The following is a 22073-nucleotide window of genomic DNA, read 5'->3' as shown; positions in this document are numbered from 1 at the left end:
TACCCCTTTAACCGGTTGACAGCTTTTTGAAGTAGATGCTCAAAAAATGTGCCCCATTTTTAGCAAAGTGCACCGCTATCATTTATCAGAAGCCTCCTATAGGTGGGGCTGATAATTCCCCTCCCCCTTTATGTTTTAGTGGCATTTTTGACTGAGACTTTATGCTCTGTGTTGAATTTTAGAATGCTTTATTTGAGGATTTATGTTTCCGTGAAAGTTTTCAAAGGTAGGCTACATTGTTGCTTCTTGATGTACCGGTTGACTGTTCCATGATCATAAAGCCATTGATCGTAAAGATCCTATAAACCCTGTTTTGATCACTTCCCTTACGGCCCATCACGTTACTTTTGTTTTACCTTCTCTCATTCGGTCCTTTGTAGGTATCTCTTTGTATTTGTATTCCCGAGCATTACCTTGACATCTAATCTTCATTCTTATAGATCTTCCTTTGTTTCACTGTCTCTTCTTGCATCACTTATTATTTTGCTGCGCTCTCCGCTTCTCATCATCTTTCCATCTCTCTGCGAGTCGTCTTCTCCCTTTTGTTCTGCACATCTTGTGTCTATCCTGCTCCATTACCGCTTCCTTCTGTTACCCGTCTTGTCCTACAATATCCTAAACTGGAAACAGTTATGGCAGACGACATACTGATAGGAGACACCCGCAGTGAACTGTCTCCCTTTGTGCATCCTTCATATCCTGTTAGAAAGGATAATACACAATGAATATTTGTATGTCGGATCCTCGCAGCTTCACAAAGCTGAATTGGAGATGGGTACTTTATTTTTAGGCAATAACTCAGTTTTCTATCACTTTCATCTGCACACTCTGTGCATTTACTGGATTCTGCATACAATGCACTTATGATGGTAATGGATTGCAGTTACAGTGTCTGCCGATTGATATAAGCACCATTGCTCCATCTGTCAGGATAAATATACAAGAATTCTCAGAAAATTTACAGCAAAATACTAAAAGCAATGAAGGATACAGAATACTGTACTAAGAATGTAAGTGCCTGTAATGTTCTATAGAGATGTATTCACAATCTGCACTCAGTATATTGCTCATCGTGTATTTGCTCACCCATAAATACCACCAGTAGAGTACTTACCGTGGAGGACACAAAATGCCCTGTATAGAGTTAATGGATAACATTCTGGTTGCCACTAGGGGCAGCCACTAGATTACTGCATATTATTTATACATTAACCCCTTACTGCAGGGGCATAACTATCGGGGGTGCAGAAAGAGCAGTCTCACTGGTACCCTGGTGCCTAGGGGGCCCCAAGGCACATCTGCCCCATAAGAGACCAGTATTATAAATTAGAGATAGACTTCCAAGGAATGGCGGGTCTCCACGGCGCTGACCAAGGACGGACATGTCAGGTAGGTAAAAGGTGATTTTTATTTGGATAATGCAACGCGTTTCACCGCGCTTGCGCGCAAGCGCGGTGAAACGCGTTGCATTATCCAAATAAAATCACATTTTACCTACCTGACGTGTCCGTCCTTGGTCAGCGCCGTGGAGACCCGCCATTCCTTGGAAGTCTATCCCTAGTTGCTATTCATCTGATTGGGAGGCTGAAGACCGGACTTTATCGCTCACTCACGCTTACCGTTGTTGTGTGTGAGTCCACACAACCACCTGGGGTAAGAGGCTTGTATAATCACTCTTTCTGCCATATCCACCCTGGTGGTTTTAACGCTATGGAGCGCTCTCTCTTGTTTTCGCAGTATTATAAATGGCACATAGGGCTCTGTTGCAGATATTGCATTGGGGCCTAAAAGCTACAAGTTGCGCATCTGCCTTTCTGTAATTTGGAATACATGTACTGTACATCAAATGTTGGGTCAGAGAATAATGATGAGCGAATTGATAAGGAACAAATCTGATAAGGAACAAAATCGCTCTAATCCAAAAATACTTAGCTCCTTGCATTCCTTACACTACAGCAGATGCCTGCTGCTCATACATACTTTCAATGGCACCCAAACTACATAGTGGAGCAGGGACTCCTGTCATGTTTACAGGAGTCCCTGCTTCTTCGCAGTAGGCAATGTTTAGTTATGCATCTCGGCTTACAGTATCGCCCATGGAGCATCGCCACTCACTTTCTTTCACTCCCGGGACAATTTGCACCTTGTCCAGGAAGTGTAGGGACAAATCCAAATCAGCATCAAATCAATTTGAGCAAAACCTCTTGAAATCAATCTGGGGAGGTTCTTTCTTTGCAATCAGGGAGTATGAAGCAGGCTTAGAAGCTGAGCCAACGTGCACCATACACAACAGGTGCTGGCTGTTAAAGGGGTACTCCGCCCCTGGCATCTTATCCCCTATCCAAAGGATAGGGGATAAGATGTTAGATCGCCGCGGTCCCGCTGCTGGGGACCCCGGGGATCGCCACTGCGGCACCCCGCCATCATTACTGCACAGAGCGAGTTCGCTCTGTGCGTAATGACGGGCGATACAGGGGCCGGAACAGCGTGACGTCAATGCTCCGCCCCTCATGACATCACGGCCCGTCCCCTTAATGCAAGTCTATGGCAGGGGGCTTGGCGACCGCCACGCCCCCTCCCATAGACTTGTATTGACAGGGGCGAGCCATGATGTCACGAGGGGCGGAGCCGTGACATAACGATGCTCCAGCCCCTGTATTGCCCGTCATTACGTGCAGAGCGATCTCGCTCTGCGCAGTAATGATAGCGGGGTGCTGCAGCAGCGATCCCCGGGGTCCCCAGCAGCGGGACCCCGGCGATCTGACATCTTATCCCCTATCCTATCCGTGATAACTGAGGAGCAATTTTACACCAGTCCTCAGTTGGCTTAGAAACTGAATGTGGACAGCATTATTAAAAAGTCGCACATTTTTCAAAGGGGCTAAAACGTTGCACAGAAAGTTGCAAAGGAATCACCATACAAAGTGGAATACTGGAGAAATGTCATCAGCAACAGATTCATCACATGCCCGAAACCATGTAATACATTTGGTGCAGGCACACAGCTTACACCATGTGAATTAATGGAGTAAAAAGATGTTTACCTACACCACTTTTCATGAATACCCCCCATTGTCTGTAAAATTGCTTCATTTTTCTATGTGAAAGAGTGGTGCTTGAAAGGGCCTATGTGCTATATATGGATACACAGGTATTATGGGCAGGTGGGGGTCCTGTTATAGATCTTACATTTGGGGCCCAGAAACAAGTTACACTTCTGCTAGTTATCTACTGACAAATATATATCAAAGTTTCTCTAAAGTTTTATACCCGATTGGTCACTAACAATTTCCCATTTCCCTGATGACACCGCACTGACAGCAAAACCTGTTGGGGGGGGGGGGCTCATCTGTTGTCAATCGGTCATAAATTGTTAGTCACAAAAATATAAACATAGAATCATATTGACAGTAATGCATGGAATAATAATTACATATGTGGGCAATACTGTATATAAGCATATTCGTAAATAGTGGGAGCAACTGATCTGGCCATTTAGTCCACCACATGCAATTTATTGGGAGTAGAAAAATGAATTTTCCCTCATATCTAGAATAATATCTGATATATTAATAAGAGTGAGACAGTCATACACATCTGTCTAAATCGATTAACAGGTGTGATAGTTGCATATAAACTTAAACTGTTATATTTATATATATTTATATTACACTTATATTTACCGCATACATTTATAAACAATAACTACTGCTGCATATATACTGAAATGCTTTATGATGTAGATACTGAGTTGAAATGGAATGTTTGCTTTACTTTTAAGGTGTCAAAGATGATGCTCCTTGTCTTGCTGCTCTCCATTGTCCTCTGCTGTGGAGCAGCTCAGCGTTCAGAGCCAATGTTCACAGCTGTCACCAATACCGTTCTACCACCGGACTATGAAAGTAACCCAACACAACTCAACTATGGGGTGGCCATCACAGACGTGGACAATGACGGAGACTTTGAAATTGTTGTTGCTGGGTAAGTCCTAACTTATTTTGCTACTAGACATGACATTTAAGAGCTTTTGTGCCTACACCTTTAAAGGGCTTGTCTCAAAATAGACCCATTTTATATGGGAGCTGCTCTGGCAGGAAAAGCTAGAAACAGTTAGGCATTGGTATTACATGGTGGATGTGTAGATGAATGGTTGTTGATTTCTAATACATGGATAAGTCCACCATAACCACATGTTGGTAACACAACTTAGACTCATAAACCAGGTCCTGAACAAAGGACCTCACCAGGCATATGGACAGAGGTCATCATATGGGAAAACTCATTCAGTGACCTTTTTTCTTTTTCCTAAAAGGGTTGTTTGGTGGGATAAAATGTAATAAAAATAGGGAAGGCTGGGTTAAAAAATAAAAAAGTAGCACCCATCCCACATATCCCACACCATTCCCAGTCCAACAGTCCCAGCTAATCCACACTTCCTGTTTCCTGTTTTGACACAAAGAAAAAAGGAAATGCCAGCTCTGCCAATCACAAGGTGAGTTCCCATTATAGCCAGTGATTGGCTTACCGGGCACTTCCTGTGTGTCAGGATGATGACTAGGAAATCAAGATCAGCAGGGATCCTGGAACTCTTGGAAGGCCATGTTGGGGGATCGGTAAGGTAAGTGTCAGGACTGACTAGGGGGACAGGGAGAGTGAGCCCTAAGCTGTCCCTAGTGACACTCTTCCGGCCTACTTGCCCATAAACCCTAAGCGGTGAATGGACAACTTGGAGCCAGTCCCTACCTGCGCTACAGTGCAGTCGGTCACAGGCCAGAAATAGAACAGGAATACAAAAACCAGAACAGATAAACCAGACAGGATACAAATACTAACAGGGCATAATATAGTGTATTAACAAACAGTTCATAAACCAGATATCGGATAAACAGCAGACATGACAAAAATGAACAAGACTAGGTATGAAACAAGAATACAGCAGAATCCAAACGACACAGGGGATGGGCAGAAGAACTGAAAGCTAACACACTAAACTGATCAGGTAACATAGGACACTGTTCACACTGAACACAGATAACAAACATGAACTTCATAAAAACGGATACAAGAAAACCAAAACTCTACAACCTATAGGAACACTGGTCAGGATAATAGACAGGATATTTCTCAAGATTTAAAACAGGATATATTTCAAGATATAAGACAGGATCAATTCAAAACCAAACTCCACTATGTGGAGGAACAGGACAGGATTATCACAGTGTGAACACAGACTAAGCAGAACAGACTAACATCCTAAAAAACGACAAATAAGACAAACTAAATTCTACAGCAATCAAGACTATTTAATCATGGCTAAAACACAACACTTAAAGCAGTTGGCCCATCATTAGAAGTTATCCAGCATCTAAAGGATAGGGGATAACAGATTATTGGGGAGGGTCCTCTAGGACCCTATACAATTTTAAGAACAGGAACCTGAATCTCCCATCAGAATGGAATTGCAGTCAAGTGTATGCACTACCTTTTCATTTATTCTCTTTAGCAGTGTCTCTTCTGACACTTCTGTCCATGTCAGGAACTGTCCAGAGCAGGAGAGGTTTGCTATGGGGATTTTTCCTGCTCTGGACAGTTCCTGACATGGACAGAGGTGTCAGCAGAGATCATTGTGGTCTGACTGGAAAGAACTATGCAACTTCCTCTGGAAAATACAACAGCTGATAAGTACTGGAAGGATTAAGATTTTTTAATAGAAGTAATTTTTTTTCTACTTTGTTACTTTATTATTACCTTTTTTTTTAAACAATATACTGTATACATACATCCTGTACTATGCTGTACTATATAGTTTAGCATTTTCTTCTGTTACTTTCTCTTCGATTTACATGGTGTATTGTGACATAATGTGAGGTTCACAGGCCATGATGTTATGACACATTTAGAGTATTTTATGTGTCTCTTATTAAAGGTGTAATGACAAGTGATCACGCCGATTCATTATAAGGTATTTATAATCATGTGTTGCTGGGGGAGATAATCCCCATCCACCACCCCCTCCTTGCAGCCATAATTAACTTTTCTCCATTAAAGCCAATGAGCACCAGTTATTAATTATATCTTGTAGCATCGGCCGCATGGTTGACAGCAATCACAGAGAAACGATGGATGGAGGAGGCAAACGGGAAAGTAGAATGTCATATATAATGGTGTAACAACCAGAGACAGGGGAAAAAACATGCCAAACACATAAGAAACCAATTACCCAAATTAAAAGAAATACATTTACATCATTTACATATTTATGCGTGTGACATAAAATGAATGTATTACATAATATATTCAATAATTGGAGGGTTGGATATGTCGTAGCTCTAGAGAGTTTTTTGATAGATATAAAAAAATAAATAAATAAATACTGTATATACTCGAGTATAAGCCGAGGCCCCTAATTTCACCCCAAAAACCCACTCGACTATAAGCCTAGGGTGGGAAATACATAATCCCCCCATGTCATCATCCCCCCATGTCATCATCCCCCCGGTCATCATCCCCCCGGTCGTCATCCCCCCGGTCGTCATCACCCCCCTCGTCATCATCCCCCTCGTCATCATCCCCCTCGTCATCATCCCCCTCGTCATCATCCCCCTCATCATCACCCCCTCATCACCCCCTCATCATCCCCCTCGTCATCATCACCCCCTCGTCATCATCCCCCTCGTCATCATCATCACCACCTGTCAATCCCTTCTCTGTGGTTTTCTACCTGCGGACGTCCAGATGTTGCAAAACTACAACTCCCAGCATGCCCGGACAGCCATCTGCTGGGATTGACAGGCGGAGATGGACAGGTGGAGATGGACGGCCGGGACCATCCCCTCACAGCCAAAGCCAGAAACGTTTTATTGTTCATTCGAGTATAAGCCGAGGGGGGGGCGTCTTCAGCACAAAAAATCTTGCTGAAAAACTTGGTTTACACTCGAGTATATATAGTACCTGAAGATGATTGTAGCTGGATTTCTTCTGGAAAGTGGATCAGTCTGCAAGAAAACAGGGGTGTAAATAAGCATATTACTTGGACTTGATAGGATTCGAGGCATATCTTTTTTATTTCAATAGTTCTCTCTATCAGCAAGATATGTCGTTAGGTTTCCTAACTGATATGGCTAACCTTGACTTATTGCCAAACTTGAGGGTGTAATCTAAAGGTATTCTTAAAGGGGTAAGGGATAAGATGTCTGATCGAGGGGGTCCCGCCGCTGTGGACCCCCACAATCTCTCATTCCGCACCCACCTTTGTGAGCTCTACGCAGAGCTGGAGGCTCCGAGTGTGAAGCGTTACGACCACGGGGCCGGAGTATCATGACGTCTCGCCCCGCCCTCTCAATGCAAGTCTCCCATTCGATACCAATCTGAAGAAGGGTGTTTAAGCCCGAAACATCATTTATGATTAAACTATACCATTAATTTTACCATCTTTCATCTGTGATATCCTTACCGAGGTCTAGCGTCTAAAGAGGGACTCTCTTTCCACAATTTGCTGCTTTTCTATTAGGACAGATTGCCATTTGTCTGTACATCCCCGGGCTGAGCAATTCCTCTGGACTTCACTGCAGTCTGGGTGATGGGTGCATTTGTATTGGGCTCCAGGTGAGCATAATACGTTTTACCTACTATATATTATTGGGGTAACACACTAGGCGCCTTTGTGGTCCTTTCCTTCTTTTGTCTGTTTGCACAGGCTTAGCCTCTCTCCACCTAATCACCACAGTATGGCCCCCTTGCATCCTTTTACCCTACTTTACAGACAACCAATAGATAAAGAGAACATGGGTTGGACTTACTGGGCTCATTTGCAGAATAACAAAAATATGTACAGTATATCTCACTCGTATAACGTGCATAAAATGAAAACGATATGTCCAGAATGATGACCTGATGACTAGCCCTATCTAGCCATGGGCTTATTTACACACCTGTATTCCTGCTGACAGGTTAGCTTTAACCCATTGGGGACGGAGCCCATTACGACCCTAAGGACTTTATCACTTTATGCATTAATAACTCTGGGATGCTTTTACTTATAAATTTGATTCTGAGATTATTTTTTCGTTACATATTCTACTTTATGTTAGTGGTAAATTTTTCTAATTTTTCTCGATACTTGCATAATTTCTTGGTGAAAAATTCCAAAATTTCACGAAAAATTTAAATTTTTTGCATTTTTCTAACTTTGAAGCTCTCTGTTTGTAAGAAAAAAGGACATGTCAAATAAATTACATATTGATTCACACATACAATATGTTAACTTTAAGTTTGTATCATAAAGTTGACATGTTTTTACATTTTGAAGACACCAGAGGGCTTCAAAGTATATCAGCAATTTTCCAATTTTTCACGAAAATTTCAAACTTAAAATTTTTCAGGGACCAATTAAGTTTCAAAGTGAATATGAGGGTCTTTATGTTGGAAATCCCCTATAATGGACCCCATTGTGGAAACTGCACCCCTCAAAGTATTCAAAATGACATTCAAAAAGTTTGTTAACCCTTTAGGTGTTTCACAGGAATAGCAGCAAAATGGAGGAGAAAAATCTAAATCTCCATTTTTAATACTAACACGTTATTGTAGCCCCATTTTCATTTTTACAAGGGGTAAAAGGTAAAAAGGCCCCCCAAAACTTGTAATAAATTTTCCGTCAACTAAATAAATACCTCATATGTGGATGTTAGTGCTCTGTGGGTGTACTCAGAAGGGAAGGAGCGACAATGGCATTTTGGAGAGCGAATTTTGCTGAAATGGTTTTTGGGGGCATGTTGCATTTAGGAAGCCCCCATGATGCCAGAACAGTAAAAAAAAAAAAAAAACACATGACACACTATTTTGGAAACTACACCCCTCAAGAAATTAAACTAGTGGTAAATTGAGTCTTTATACCCCACAGGTGATTGACAAACTTTTGTTAAATTGAGAAGTGAAATTGAAAATTTTTATTTTTTTCACTTAAATGTTGGTGTTACCCCAAACTTTTCAAGTTCACAAGGAGTAATGGGAGAAAATGTCCCCTAAAAGTTGTAACCCCATTCCTCTCGAGTAAGGAAATATCTCATATGTGGATGTAAAATGCTCTGTGGGTGCACTAGAGGGCTCAGAAGGGAAGGAGCGACGTGGGGCTTTTGGAGACCAAATTTAGCTGAAATGGTTTTGGGGGGGCATGTCACATTTAGGAAGCCCCCATGATGCCAGAACAGTAAAAAAAAAAAAAAAAAAAAAAAAATGGCATACTATTTTGGAAACTTTTGGAAACTACACCCCTCACGGAATGTAACAAGGGGTACAGTGAGCCTTGACAACCCACAGATGATTAACAAACTTTCGTTAAATTGGGACGTAAAAATAAAAAAAATATATTTCTTTCAATAAAATACTAGTTTTACCCCAAATATTTCATTTTCACAAGGGGTAATAGAAGAAATGGGGTTACAAATTTTGGGGGACTTTTTCTCCTGAGTATGGAAATACCTCATATGTGGATATAAAGTGCTCTGCGGGTGAACTACAATGCTCAGAAGAGAAGGAGCGCCATTGAGCTTTTTGAGAGAAAATTAGGTTGGAATGGAAATCGGGGGCCATGTGCGCTCACAAAGCCCCCCGTGGTGCCAGAACAGTGGACCCCCCACATGTGACCCCATTTTGGAAACTACACCCCTAACAGAATTTAATAAGGGGCGCAGTGAGCATTTACACCCCATAGGCATTTGACAGATCTTTGGAACAGTGGGCTGTGCAAATGAAAAATTGCATTTAAAATTTTTTCGGACGACTGTTCAAAAAATCTGTCAGACACCTGTGGGGTTTAAATGCTCACTGTACCCCTTGTTACATTCCGTGAGGGGTTAGTCTCCAAAATGGGGTCACATGTGGGGGGTCCACTGTTCTGGCACCATGGGGGCTTTGTAAACACACATGGCCTTAAATTCCAGCCTAATCCTCTCTCCAAAAGCCCAATGGCGCTCCTTCTCTTCTGAACATTGTAGTGCACCCGCAGAGCACTTTACATCCCCATCTGGGGTATTTCCTTACTCAGAAGAAATGGGGTTGCAAACTTTGGGAGGATTTTTTCGTATTACGCCTTGTGAAAATGAAAAATTTGGGGTAGCACCAGCATTTCAGGGGAAAAAAAAATAATGTAAAATTTTCACGTCCAACTTTAACGAAGGCTCACTATACCCCTTGTTACATTCCTTGAGGGGTGTAGTTTCCAAAATAGGGTCACACGTTGGTGTTTTTTTTTTTTTGCATTCATGTCAAAACTGCTGTAACAGTCACCTCTGTGCAAATCACCAATTTAGGCCTCAAATTTATATAGTGCGCTCTCACTCCTGAGCCATGTAGTTAGCCTGCAGAGCATTTTACGTCCACATATGGTATATATCCGTGCTCGGAAGAAATGGGGTTACAAATTTTGGGGGTCTTTTTCTCCTTTTACCTCTTGTGGAAATGAAAATTATGGGGCAACATGCTGGTGTAGCCCTAACTTTTTCTTTTCATAAGGGGTAAAAGGAGAAAAAAAAATTGTAACGCAATTTCTCCCGAGTACGGAAATACCCCATATGTGGCCCTAAACTGTTGCCTTGAAATACAACAGGGCTCTGAAGTGAGAGAGCGCCATGCGCATTTGAGGCCTAGATTAGGAATTTGCAATAGGCGCTTGTCTCCACGGCAGTGTTTCCTAAATAGAGTGCCTCCAGCTGTTTCAAAACACCCAGCCAGTCAATGGCTGTCCGGCAATACTGGGAGTTGCAACAGCTGGAGGCTCCGTTTAGGAAACACTGCCGTATGAGACATTTTTCATTTTTATTGGAGGGGGGATGGGGCACGTGTAAGAGTGTGTATATGTAGTGTTTTACTTTTTATTTAGTGTAGTGTAGTGTTTTTAGGGTGCATTCAAACGGGCGGGGGTTCACAGTGAGTTTTCCACTGGGAGTTTGAGCTGTGGCGGAAAACTTGCCGCAGCTCAAACTTGTAGAAAGAAACTCAATGTAAACCCCCGCCCGTGTGAATGTACCCTGTAACCTTCAGCTGTTGCAAAACTACAACAGACCGTGCCTGCTGTAAGTTGTAGTTTTGCAACAGCCGTAAGCACACTGGTTGGGAACCACTGAGTTAGGAAACAGACTCTAGCTCAGTGATTCCAACCCGTGTGCCTCCAGCTGTTGCAAAACTACCACTCCCAGCATGCACTGACAGCTGAAATGCATACTGGGAGTTGTAGTTATGCAACAACTGGGGAAGAACAGTTTGGAGAGCGCTAAGTAGTGGTCTCCAAACTGTAGCCCTCCAGATGTTGCAAAACGACAACTCCAAGCATGCCCAGACTGTCCAGGCATGCTGGGAGTTGAAGTTCTGCAACACCTGAAGGGCCAGATATTGCAGAACTATACCGCCCAGCTTCCCTGACTGTCTGGGCATGCTGGGAATTGTAGTTTTGCAACATCTGGAGGCCTACAGTTTGGAGACCACCGTACAGTGGTCTCCAAACTGTGGCACTTTAGATGTTGCAAAACTACAACTCCCAGCATTAAAAAAAAATGTTTTCCACCGGAGTACTCCTTTAAGTTGTATGCACACCTTTGTAACCATTGCATCTAAAATGCAGCAACTTTATAAAGGAACTTAATTTTATATATCCTACTATATTTTTATGTCTACAGCCCCCATGCATGTCAATGTATATTCATAGTTATGTGGATTACAAACAAACAGTATGTAGTCTGATCCTGCAGTCTCTCCTACTATCTGCATGTTATGGTTGTGGTTTGCTGGCAGTTTTGCAGCTATATGTTGGCATAGAAACTGTATAAATAAAACAGCAGGATGTATTTTTTATTAGGTCTGTTTACAAAGTTTCATTTATTTCCTTAATAAAAAATACATTGATGCACAAATGTTTACACACTCTCCTCCAACAATTGTATATACTGTAGTACATTACTAATCCTGTACTGATCCTGAGTTATATCCTGTATTATACTCAAGAGCTGCACTCACTATTCTGCTGGTGAGGTCACTGTGTACATACATTACATTACTTATCCTGTACTGATCCTGAGTTATATCCTGCATTATACTCCAGAGCTGTACTCACTATTCTGCTGGTGAGGTCACTGTGTACATACATTACATTACTTATTCTGTACCGATCCTAAGTGACATGCTGTAATTTCTTCAGAGTTGCACTCACTATTCTGCTGGTTGTCATCAGAAACAGCCAAACATGTTGTCAGATATAACCCTAATGGATTAACTGAGCTTCTCCAATACAAGTGAGATTACTCTGCAATGTCTGGTGTAAAGTTACACCCAGCATATAATGAATGGTAGAGGGTAGGACGACATGTAAGGTTGGGCCCCTTTTCTATGTGAGGTTGGGCCCCTTTTCTATGTGAGGTTGGGCCCCTTTTCTATGTGAGGTTGGGCCCCTTTTCTATACTTTCTTGCCTGACCCCTTGATAAAAGAACCACCTATGCTGCACTGTTTGTGGCCCTAAACTTGGCCCTACAGAGCCAATTTTTAAAGGGTTAAAGAACTGTTTATATGAACCAGTTTCTGTAAGAAAAGCCAGTTCACTAAACTGGGAAGAATCAGTGCCCCTGCCCAGTCCTATATTGTTGGGCACCACCTTCTTTAGGCACCATGTTGAGCTTCTTTGTTTACTTTCTTACTCTCCATTCAGAGCGTTGTCTTCTCCTCCTCCTGTGGTGAGTGCCGCACATTCTATGCCAGAATAGTCATAGTTGTCATAGTTTTGTTAGGGATAAATGAAGAAGTGTATGTTATTCTTTCTTTTATTTTTACCTACTCAGGAGCAGCTAAACCATAGACCCTTGTAGTTATGAAGTGGGGTAAATAGATAGTGGGGTTCACCGCCATTAATGGAAAACTGTCAGCTTGCTCCCCTGCTCTAACCAGCGGTCCTGGGGGGACACTGATCAGTTTGATGCCTACTGTGCCCAGATCCGTTTGGCTGAAATCTTCGTTTTTCTGTATATGCTAATTAGGTGCTAACTGGCACAGGTGGGGTAACTGGCACTCTGACATCAGCGGCCGCCATCCGCAGCGCCGCCAGCTCATCAATATTCCTCCCCTCCCTCTGCCTCTCCCTCTTCATTACAGAGTGGGGAGAAGAGGGAGAGGCGGAGGGAGGGGAGGAATATTGATGAGCTGGGCGGCGCTGCGGATGGCGGCCGCTGATGTCAGAGTGCCAGTTACCCCGCCTGTGCCAGTTAACACCTAATTAGCATATACGTAAAAACGAAGATTTCAACCAAACTGATTCGGGCACGGTAGGCATCAAACTGATCAGCGTCCCCCGAGGACCGCTGGTTAGTGCGGGGGAGCAAGCTGACAGTTTTCCTTTAAAGGGGTATTCCGGCTTTATACATCTTATCCCCTATCCTTTGAATAGGGGATAAGATGTATGATTGCAGGGGTCCCGCCCAGCGGGACCCCTGCGATCATACATCTTATCCCCTATCCAATGGATAGGGGATAAGATGTATAAAGCTGACATACCCCTTTAAATTTGGTTCTGTAGATGTATCCAGCTTTGAATATAAGCCGTAAGTCAGCTTTTTCCAGGACCAGCAAAGACTGAACAAGGAAAGTGACGTGCGGCAGCCAATAATTCTGGTAGCTTGCACGCAGGCTGAGCTCGTACAAAAGCGTCTGCTCTCTGACAGACTGAATCAATCACACGTGGTCTTTTTCCTGTCACACCAATGCCAGGAGCCCTGCTACACAGCCGGCACCGCTCTGTCCACTGCAGAAAACCTTCCCCTTTACATATTATCACCTCTGGGGACGGCTGGTTCAGCTCCAGGGCCGTGGCTCCCGTGGGTTCAGATGAACGATTGAAGATTATTATTTTTATTAACACGAAACCTATCACAACATGGCAGAACCTGGGTTGGTTCTCTATCGCTGTGAGATAATCTCACCGACTGTGTTTTTGTGTATCTATTACATTTATGATACAATGAGCTTAGAAGGTTCACAGAGCGCACAGAAATGGGAAATATTGGATTTTATACTCTCTGTTCTGTATCAGTTGGGTAGTTCTGCCTCAAATAACCTGGGATTCCTCCGCCATGGGGCCCATTAACATTGAACACCATTGTTTATAAAGGTTCAATTTAAATCTACAGAAAACTATTACTTTAGGCTGATTTCTTCTCTGGGTGCATCCAAAGCTGAAGTCAGATTTCTGAATTTCTGTCTTTTCGGGATCTGTTTTTGGCTTTACTGAGGAGCTTGTATGCTGCTGATTGACCGAAAGACAGTGGGAGAAAAAGGGGTTAACAGGGATTGGTTTTCTGTGGCCAAATACCAACAGAATTTAATACCAAAAAGGTTGGTTGTGGGACAGTGTTCATCCAGCTTAGGAAAGGGTCAGGAATCGAGGTGTGGGCTGGCGCTTGCTATGAGTGGTCGCATTACGTAGGTCCCGCTCCCGACCCATGTTCTCCAGTGTTCGGACTCCCAAAATCTTGTATGCCCCTCCGGGGCGATTGACTCTCACATATAGTATGTGTTTGGTTTTCTCTCCCAATTTTAATGTTCTCTTCTCTGTGTTTTAATGGCTACTGTTTGTTTTTTGTCATGGATCATTAGGGGCGCGTGCTGATTTTCTCTGATTTTCTCCTTCCAGAGAGGACTGGTCTGATATCATGTCTTCTCTCTTAACTGTATCTTTTCCAGCAATAAGTTAATACAACTTTACATTATTCATTATAGCTACCTCACTCCGGTGTGCCTATTTAGGATGGGACAGACACCTTCCAATGCATGCCGCAAGTGTCACAGCCCAAGACCCGATTCTTGGCATACAATCTGGATGTGTCCCTTTCTTAAATCATATTGGCAGGGTATAGTTGACTTCCTGTCTTTTCTATTGTCTATTTCATTGCCACTTGATCCACTGATAAGTCTTCTCGGGGTGTTGTCTGAGGAATTGTGGCAACATCATATGAGGATTTGCCACAGAGAAACACTTTTCTTAGCACAAAAGGCGATTGCCTTACTATAGATGGATTCTTGTGTTTCTCTCTTCCACAATCGAAGTTCCTTGTAATGCCATTATTCTTTTTGAGCAAATGGGGATTGGTGTGGCTCATCTTTGACTCAATACTCTCCATCTGCTTTCACCTCACTGATCTCTTCGGATGCTCTTGGCTCTCCCTTCCAGTTCTCTCCTTTCTTTCCTTTCCGGTCTGTCTCTATAGCAATATTTATTTTTCTTCTCTCCCTTAACCATGGTGGTTTTCTTTTTCCCATGCGGTATGGAGTAGATACAGTTGCAAGAAAAAGTATGTGAACCCTTTGGAGTTATATGGATTTCTGCACAAAATGGTCATAAAATGTGATCTGATCTTCATCTAAGTCACAACAATAGACAATCACAGTCTTCTCAAACTAATAACACACAAATTATTAAATATTACCATGTTTTTATTGAACACACCATGTAAACATTCACAGTGCAGGTGGAAAAAAAGTATGTGAACCCCTAGATTAATTACATCTCCAAGAGCTAATTGGAGGGAGGTGTCATCCAACTTAAGTCCAATCAATGAGATGAGATTAGAGGTGTTGATTACAGCTGTCCTGCCCTATAAAAAAAACACACCACAGTTCTGGGTTTGGGGCGGCTTTGCCGTGTCAGCGCCTGGACAGCCTGCTATCATTGAAGGAAAAATTAATTCCCTAGTTTATCAAGACATTTTGTAGGAGAACTTAAGGCCATCTGTCCACCAGCTGAAGCTCAACTGAAGATGGATGTTGCAACAGGACAACGACCCTAAGCAAAGAAGTAAATCAACAACCGAATGGTTTAAACAGAAGAAAATACGCCTTCTCGATTGGCCGAGTCAGACTCCTGACCTCAACCCGATTGAGATCCTGTGACATGACCTCAAGAAAGCGATTCACACCAGACATCCCAAGAATATTGCTGAACTGAAACGGTTCTGATAGGAGGAATGGTCAAGAATTACTCCTGACCATTGTGCACGTCTGATCTACAACTACAGGAAACGTTTGATTGAAGTTATTGCTGCAGGAGGTTCAACCAGTTATTAAATCCAAGGGTTCACATACTTTTTCCACCTGCACTGTTAATGTTTACATGGTGTGTTCAATAAAAACATGGTAAGATTTAATTCTTTGTGTGTTATTTGTTTAAGCAAACAGCGATTGTCTATTGTTGTGACTTAGATGAAGATCAGATCACATTTTATGACCAATTTGTGCAGAAATCCATATAATTCTTTTTTCTTTTTCTTTTTTCTTTTTTTTGGTTTATGCTCTTAACCTTTGATTTGTGCACCTCATCCTAGCTTTATTTCTAATATGACATACTACATTTGTTGGCTTCATATCTCTTTATTACTGTATTACTATATTCCTTTGTCATATGGCATGTATATTTGTAAGTGCATTGTTCATTGCTTCATTCACTTTTCAATAAAACAAGAGTAAAATAAAAGAAAAGGGTCAAGAATTTTATAAATGTATACATTTTATAAAGACATGCTATGGGGACGATAGGAGTGCACCGCAATGAAACCGAAAATTCATTTTTTTTAAATACTTTTTCCCCACTCACTTTTTTTTTTTATATAATTGTATCATATTAGACTTTTTATGTTCAGGTAGTAAAAGCCCTCTGTAGGTAGTAGCATCCCGTCCCCCCCTGTAGGAAGTAGAACTCCTCCTATTAGTAGTACCAGTCCCCTGGAGGTAGTAATAGCCTCCCATAAGTAGTAGCATCCCTGCTGTAGGTAGAAGTTTTCCTCTTAGTAGTACCAGTCCCCTGAAGGTAGTAATAGCCTCCCATAGGTAGTAGCATCCCTCCTGTAGGTAGAAGTGTTTCTATTAGTAGTACCAGTCCCCTGAAGGTAGTAATAGCCCCCTATAGGTATTAGCAGTAGGTAATACTGTAGCTGGGAAAGGAAGTGAGCGGTGGGTGTGGGGAAGCATTAACTAATAATGTTGGTTAGTAAAAATGAAGATGGTACTGTAGATGGTTTCCTTGCTGTACCAGAATATTGAAGAGCAGGCATGTCTATCCCCAATCAGCAGCCATTTTTAACAGTTTGTACGTCTTTGCCATCTATCCATCACAAGCACAGATATTGTTCAGCCATCCTCACTTTTAGTATTTCTTCTTCAGTTATTTGCCTTCTTGCCAGGTTGTTATCTTTTTTTATTGTTCTCTTATTATATTTGCTTTACAGATTTAGCTGATTGTTGACAAGAGTTGAAGAGTTAGGTTTTCGTCACCGAGTGTCAGTTGGTGCCAAGCAACCAATTATAATATTATGATATTGGCACCATTTTTTCAAGTGATATGTTGGTCATCACTAAAATGAGCAAACTGAATCTGTGCAAACCAAATTTGCTCTGAATTACACAAAACGATTCAGACTAGAACATTTGCTTGGCAGACAGAGCCAGATGCCACTTCTACATTCAGTAGGGCAGACGCTCAGCAAATGTTAGCTGAGAGTCCCTTCTTAATGTTTTGGAGCAGGGAAACCTGCCTTTGACAAGAGTCCCTACTCTCTTAAATACCTTCCATGGTCTGATTTTGTAATAAAATAGCTGTGCCCAACTATCCATGAAAGAAAGCAGATTGGGTTGGACAGATATATTAAGGGGTATTGCTGGCCACGGGCACCAGAATTGTCAGTGGCACTTGGTACTTGGTGAAACATATTACAGATGTTGATAGACCAAATAGAACGATAAGTCCGGCACTGACGTCACTAGGTGTTGAACTGTCACAAGCCTGGAAACAGTCCGGACTGACCTGTGACTATCTGGTAGCGGTGGTGCTCAGCCTTAGGAAGCAGTAACATAAAGTGGACAAATAAGACATAGAAAATGGCACTCACCAACCAGGAAGATGCTTTTATCCACAACTTGCAGGCATCACAAGTACAGGAGGGTATGGCGAGGTGAGGACGGGGGCAACCAGTTGCCCCCATCCTCACATCGCCATACCCGCCTGTACTTGTGATAGCTGAACATTGTGAATAAAATCATCTTCCTGGGTGGTGAGTGTCGTCTTCTATGTCTTCTTTGTCCGCTTTATGTTCCAGATGTTGCACTTGGGCTCAGGTGCTACATGTTCCACTTACCACTTCCCAAAGACAGTCCTGCGACCACAACAAAACTCTATCCATATGGCAATGCACTGGACTCAGCAAGAGTGGAAACAGAAGATGCAGCTTTAGCAGTGAATGGAGAAGAAAACATAGAGCGACAGATGTATTTGTCAAGTTCTAATCAGAGCCATCTGTATGTTTAGCTTTAGTTCTACAATGTTTTTTTTTCTTTTTTTGCATATGCTCATATAAAAATTGTATTCTGTGATTTCACATACAAAATTATTTTTCTGTGATTTGACTAACAAAAATAATTGTAAAATCTTTGCTAATTTGTATAATGATTTAAAGTGATTAAAAAAAAGAAAAATATAAACTATTTATGGCATGCGGAAGCAGCGGTTGGTTTTAACCTGTATCTGCCAGTTTTGGACAGCTTTACAATGACTTGGGACATATGTGTCGGCTTATATATTAAATTATTTCTCCGATCTTAATTACCCGATGTTCTCGTCTGCCGACAGCTGGAGCAGGAGGCCTCCGAAGAAACTTCTCTCTCGGTATCTAATACTGTACAATCAAACAATATCCCCACATGCCCAGAGGGTTGGGTTTGCTTGGCTGCTGTTAAATATTTCTTGGCATCTCACTTCTTCTTCTTTAAGAATTTGGTATAGATTTACGCCTAAATCACTTGGACTGTGTTCTCACACAGCAGTTATTTTTACATATTGGCTGCAACAGTAATTTACATTTAAGGCTAATACACCGAATACTCATACTTAGGGCATTGGGCTGCAAAAGGGGTGCATAGGGCATCTATTGTAATTTTGTAGATCTTTGACTCTATATGGAGGCAAATGTATGAATCTGACCATTCTTTCCAGAATCAAACTGGACTGCCGAGGGCCCACTAGTAATTATTGGCGATATTCATGGGCACAGAATCCACATGTTACCCAATTTTCTAATTTCTTCTCTACAACCTTAAAAAATTATAGCAAAAAGGATGGAATCCCCATACTTCGTGGACAGTATCCCAGCTTTTTACTTTGTAAATACACAAATCATAAAAATAAATCAATAATGGCTTTTTTGGACATTAACATTTCTAAAACCAATTCCAGCACATAGATAGAAAGTATGGCATTGACGTGAGAGCTGTCGATTGCATCAATGGAAAGGATTAGAAAACTCCTTCAAGATGAAAATTTTACATAGAACGCAGCAAATGATGATGGTGGTTCCCAATCAGCTGTGGGTAAAAATTGCTGAACGCAAAAACAAAATGGGAAGGTTAAGAGGAAAACATACAGGTAGACCAAGGAAGATTTCAGAGTGTCAGGATAGAAAACCGAAAATAAAGAATGTATAAAAACAAATGGAAGGGAAAAAGAGTCAATGTCTGTGAAAGGACTGTAAGAAATCTGCTATGAGCATCAGGATTTATAGAAAAGCCAAAGTAAAACCAGATCTAAACATTTAACAGAAAAACAAGTATAGAGGGGCTAAGGAGAATAATTATGGTGAGGGGTGCACCATGGCCAAGACCAAAGGAGGTCAAGGATAATATTGTAGACCTACACAAGGCTGAAATAGGCTACAAGACCATCGCCAAGCAGCTTGGTGCGTAATGGAAGAAACACAAAATAACAAAATCTCCCTTGGTCAGGGCTCCATGTAAGATCTCACTCTGTAGAATTTCAGTCATCATAAAAATGGTGAAGAATCAGCCCAAAACTACACAGGAGGATATTGTCAATGATCTCAAGGCAGCTGGGACCATAGTAAAAAAACAATTGGTAACACACTACACCCCAAAGGACTGAAATCCTGCAGGACCAGCAAGGTCAACCTGCTTAAGAAAGCTCATGTACAGGCCCGTCTGACATTTGCCAACGAACCTCTGATGATTAAGTTGCAAGGCTATCTTTACTTATAGGGGTACTCCGCTGCTCAATGTTCGGAACAAAATGTTCCAAGCGCTTAGATCCGGTGCCAGGGACTCGGGACGTCACGGTCCCGTCCCCTTTTGCCGTCAGGCCCTGCCCCTTTAATGCAAGTCTATGGGGCACACCACACGCCACACCCCTTTCTATAGACTTGCATTGAAGGGGTGGGGCGTAACATCACGAGGGTGCGGGGCCATGACATCACAAGTCCCCGGTACCGTTTATAAGCATCTGGAACATTTTGTTCCAAGCACTGAGCAGCAGAGTACCCTTTTAAGTCAACTTTTGTTAATAGGAGTTCACCAAAAGAGCGCTAGCTCTGCTGTTTTGAGCTTTCTGACCATATCTGGGGGTCGCAGACAGGCCGATGGGACAATCTTTTTCCTAGATGGGAAAACCCCAGTAAATAAACTGAAATAAATAAAGAAATGAGAGCAAAAGCATGAATGTTACAATGAAATGAGACATCTGCTTGTTGAAGCAGGAAAACAGCTTATGGGTGCGTTCACACAGGGCGTATATATTTGACGCTGCGCAAAATTTATGGCAGCAGTGGGAAATACGCTGCGTATTCCTTGCTCACTATACACACAGGGCTTTCCGGCGGCAGCCCTATGTGTGCAGTGAGTTTTGGAGGCGGGGCTATGTGCCGGCGTGTCTGTGACGCGCGGCTCTGCCTCCAAAACTCACTACACGCATAGGGCTGCTGCCGGAAAGCCCTGTGTGTATAGTGAGCAAGGAATACGCAGCGTATTTCCCGCTGCTGCTGTAAATTTTGCGCAGCGTCAATTACGCTGAGTATACATCCTGTGGGAACGCACCCTTAAAGTGATGTCTTAGACCTTTGATAACATGTACAAGAAAATGTGCATAGGTTCTAATGGAGGTAAATAGGACGTCTTGAAATAAGCATAATTACATAGACTCCTTGCATTGCCATAGGACGTGGTGCATTGTAGTCTGATGTGTGGAGCTCTGGGATTCCCTGCCTCAAGAAGAGGATCAAATGAATACACATGGACAGTCATGTATTGTTTCATAGGTAGAACATTCTGTCATTTTAATAAGAGCCTTGGTGGAGGTGGGCTTAAGAGGCAGATCTGTAACTCAAGCCATTGTGTGCAAATTCAGAATAAGGATTTCAATTCCCAGAAGACATGCCAGTGGATTTTCTATATGTTTCTGTATAATACGCTTAGAAGAGGTTCTCAATCCTATTAGAAATTGCGCATGTAAAAAAAGAGGAAATTTCTGAAAACAAAATGTATCACTGGAAAGGGACATCGGTGCAAAGTCATAATGTAATATGCTCCCTATGTTAGCAGCTATATTACATTATATTGTTTATAATTTATATGACACTGTATTGCTTGCTGTATTTTAAAAATCTAGCTTTTAATCAGAGATGAGCGAACCAGCAATGAAAGATACTGTATACCCCCTCCCCCTCCTCTCCCTCCTCAAGTGGAAAACAGTTGTATGACGTGGGCTCCCGACTCAAGCCCACGTCATACAGGCTGGGAGAGCTGATTCCTGTAGCTGGGGGCTGGCGTCAATAGCCGACATGCGGCAATTGCAGCAAGCGGCTATTAACCCTTTAGATCTCTGCAGTCAAAGTTGACAGCGGCATCTAAAGGGACATTTAAACGCTCCCTGGTGGTCCGGTGGGGTGGATCCACTTCTGAGGTAGCCAGAGGGCTTACCTCTCCTCCTATGCCGGCTTCTGCGCTGAGAATGATAAAGGCTTTATCAATCGAGCGCAGATCACACAGATCAATGTGGTTTTATGAAACCACATTAATCTGTAGAAGAATCTAGTGATTCCTCATAAAAGAAAAGGAAAAAAAAAGTTTCAAAACACACACCTTAACCCATTCCTTATTAAAAGTTTAAATCACGCCCCTTTTCCCAAATTCCATGTAAAAAATATGTAACCATAATAAAAATAAACATATGTGGTATCACTGCATGCGTAAATGTCCAAAATATAAAAAT

At 42.2% G+C, this 22073-nt stretch overlaps 1 protein-coding gene across 4 annotated transcripts in view; it reads left to right on the top strand.

Annotated features, from left to right (window-relative positions):
- Positions 1 to 22073, top strand: part of CRTAC1 (cartilage acidic protein 1) — a 661264-nt gene that overhangs the window by 112269 nt on the left and 526922 nt on the right. For all 4 annotated transcript variants that reach the window (XM_056531343.1, XM_056531341.1, XM_056531342.1 and 1 more), the window contains exon 2: positions 3782 to 3981. In XM_056531343.1, coding sequence (XP_056387318.1) covers positions 3791 to 3981 — 191 coding nt within the window. In that variant the 5' untranslated portion in view covers positions 3782 to 3790. The remainder of the gene's footprint in view (positions 1 to 3781; positions 3982 to 22073) is intronic.

The sequence above is a fragment of the Hyla sarda genome, chromosome 7 (assembly GCF_029499605.1).
Source record: "Hyla sarda isolate aHylSar1 chromosome 7, aHylSar1.hap1, whole genome shotgun sequence".
NCBI lineage: Eukaryota > Metazoa > Chordata > Amphibia > Anura > Hylidae > Hyla > Hyla sarda.
Note: the sequence above shows the minus strand (reverse complement) of the source record. Positions and strands in the feature narration are given on the sequence as shown.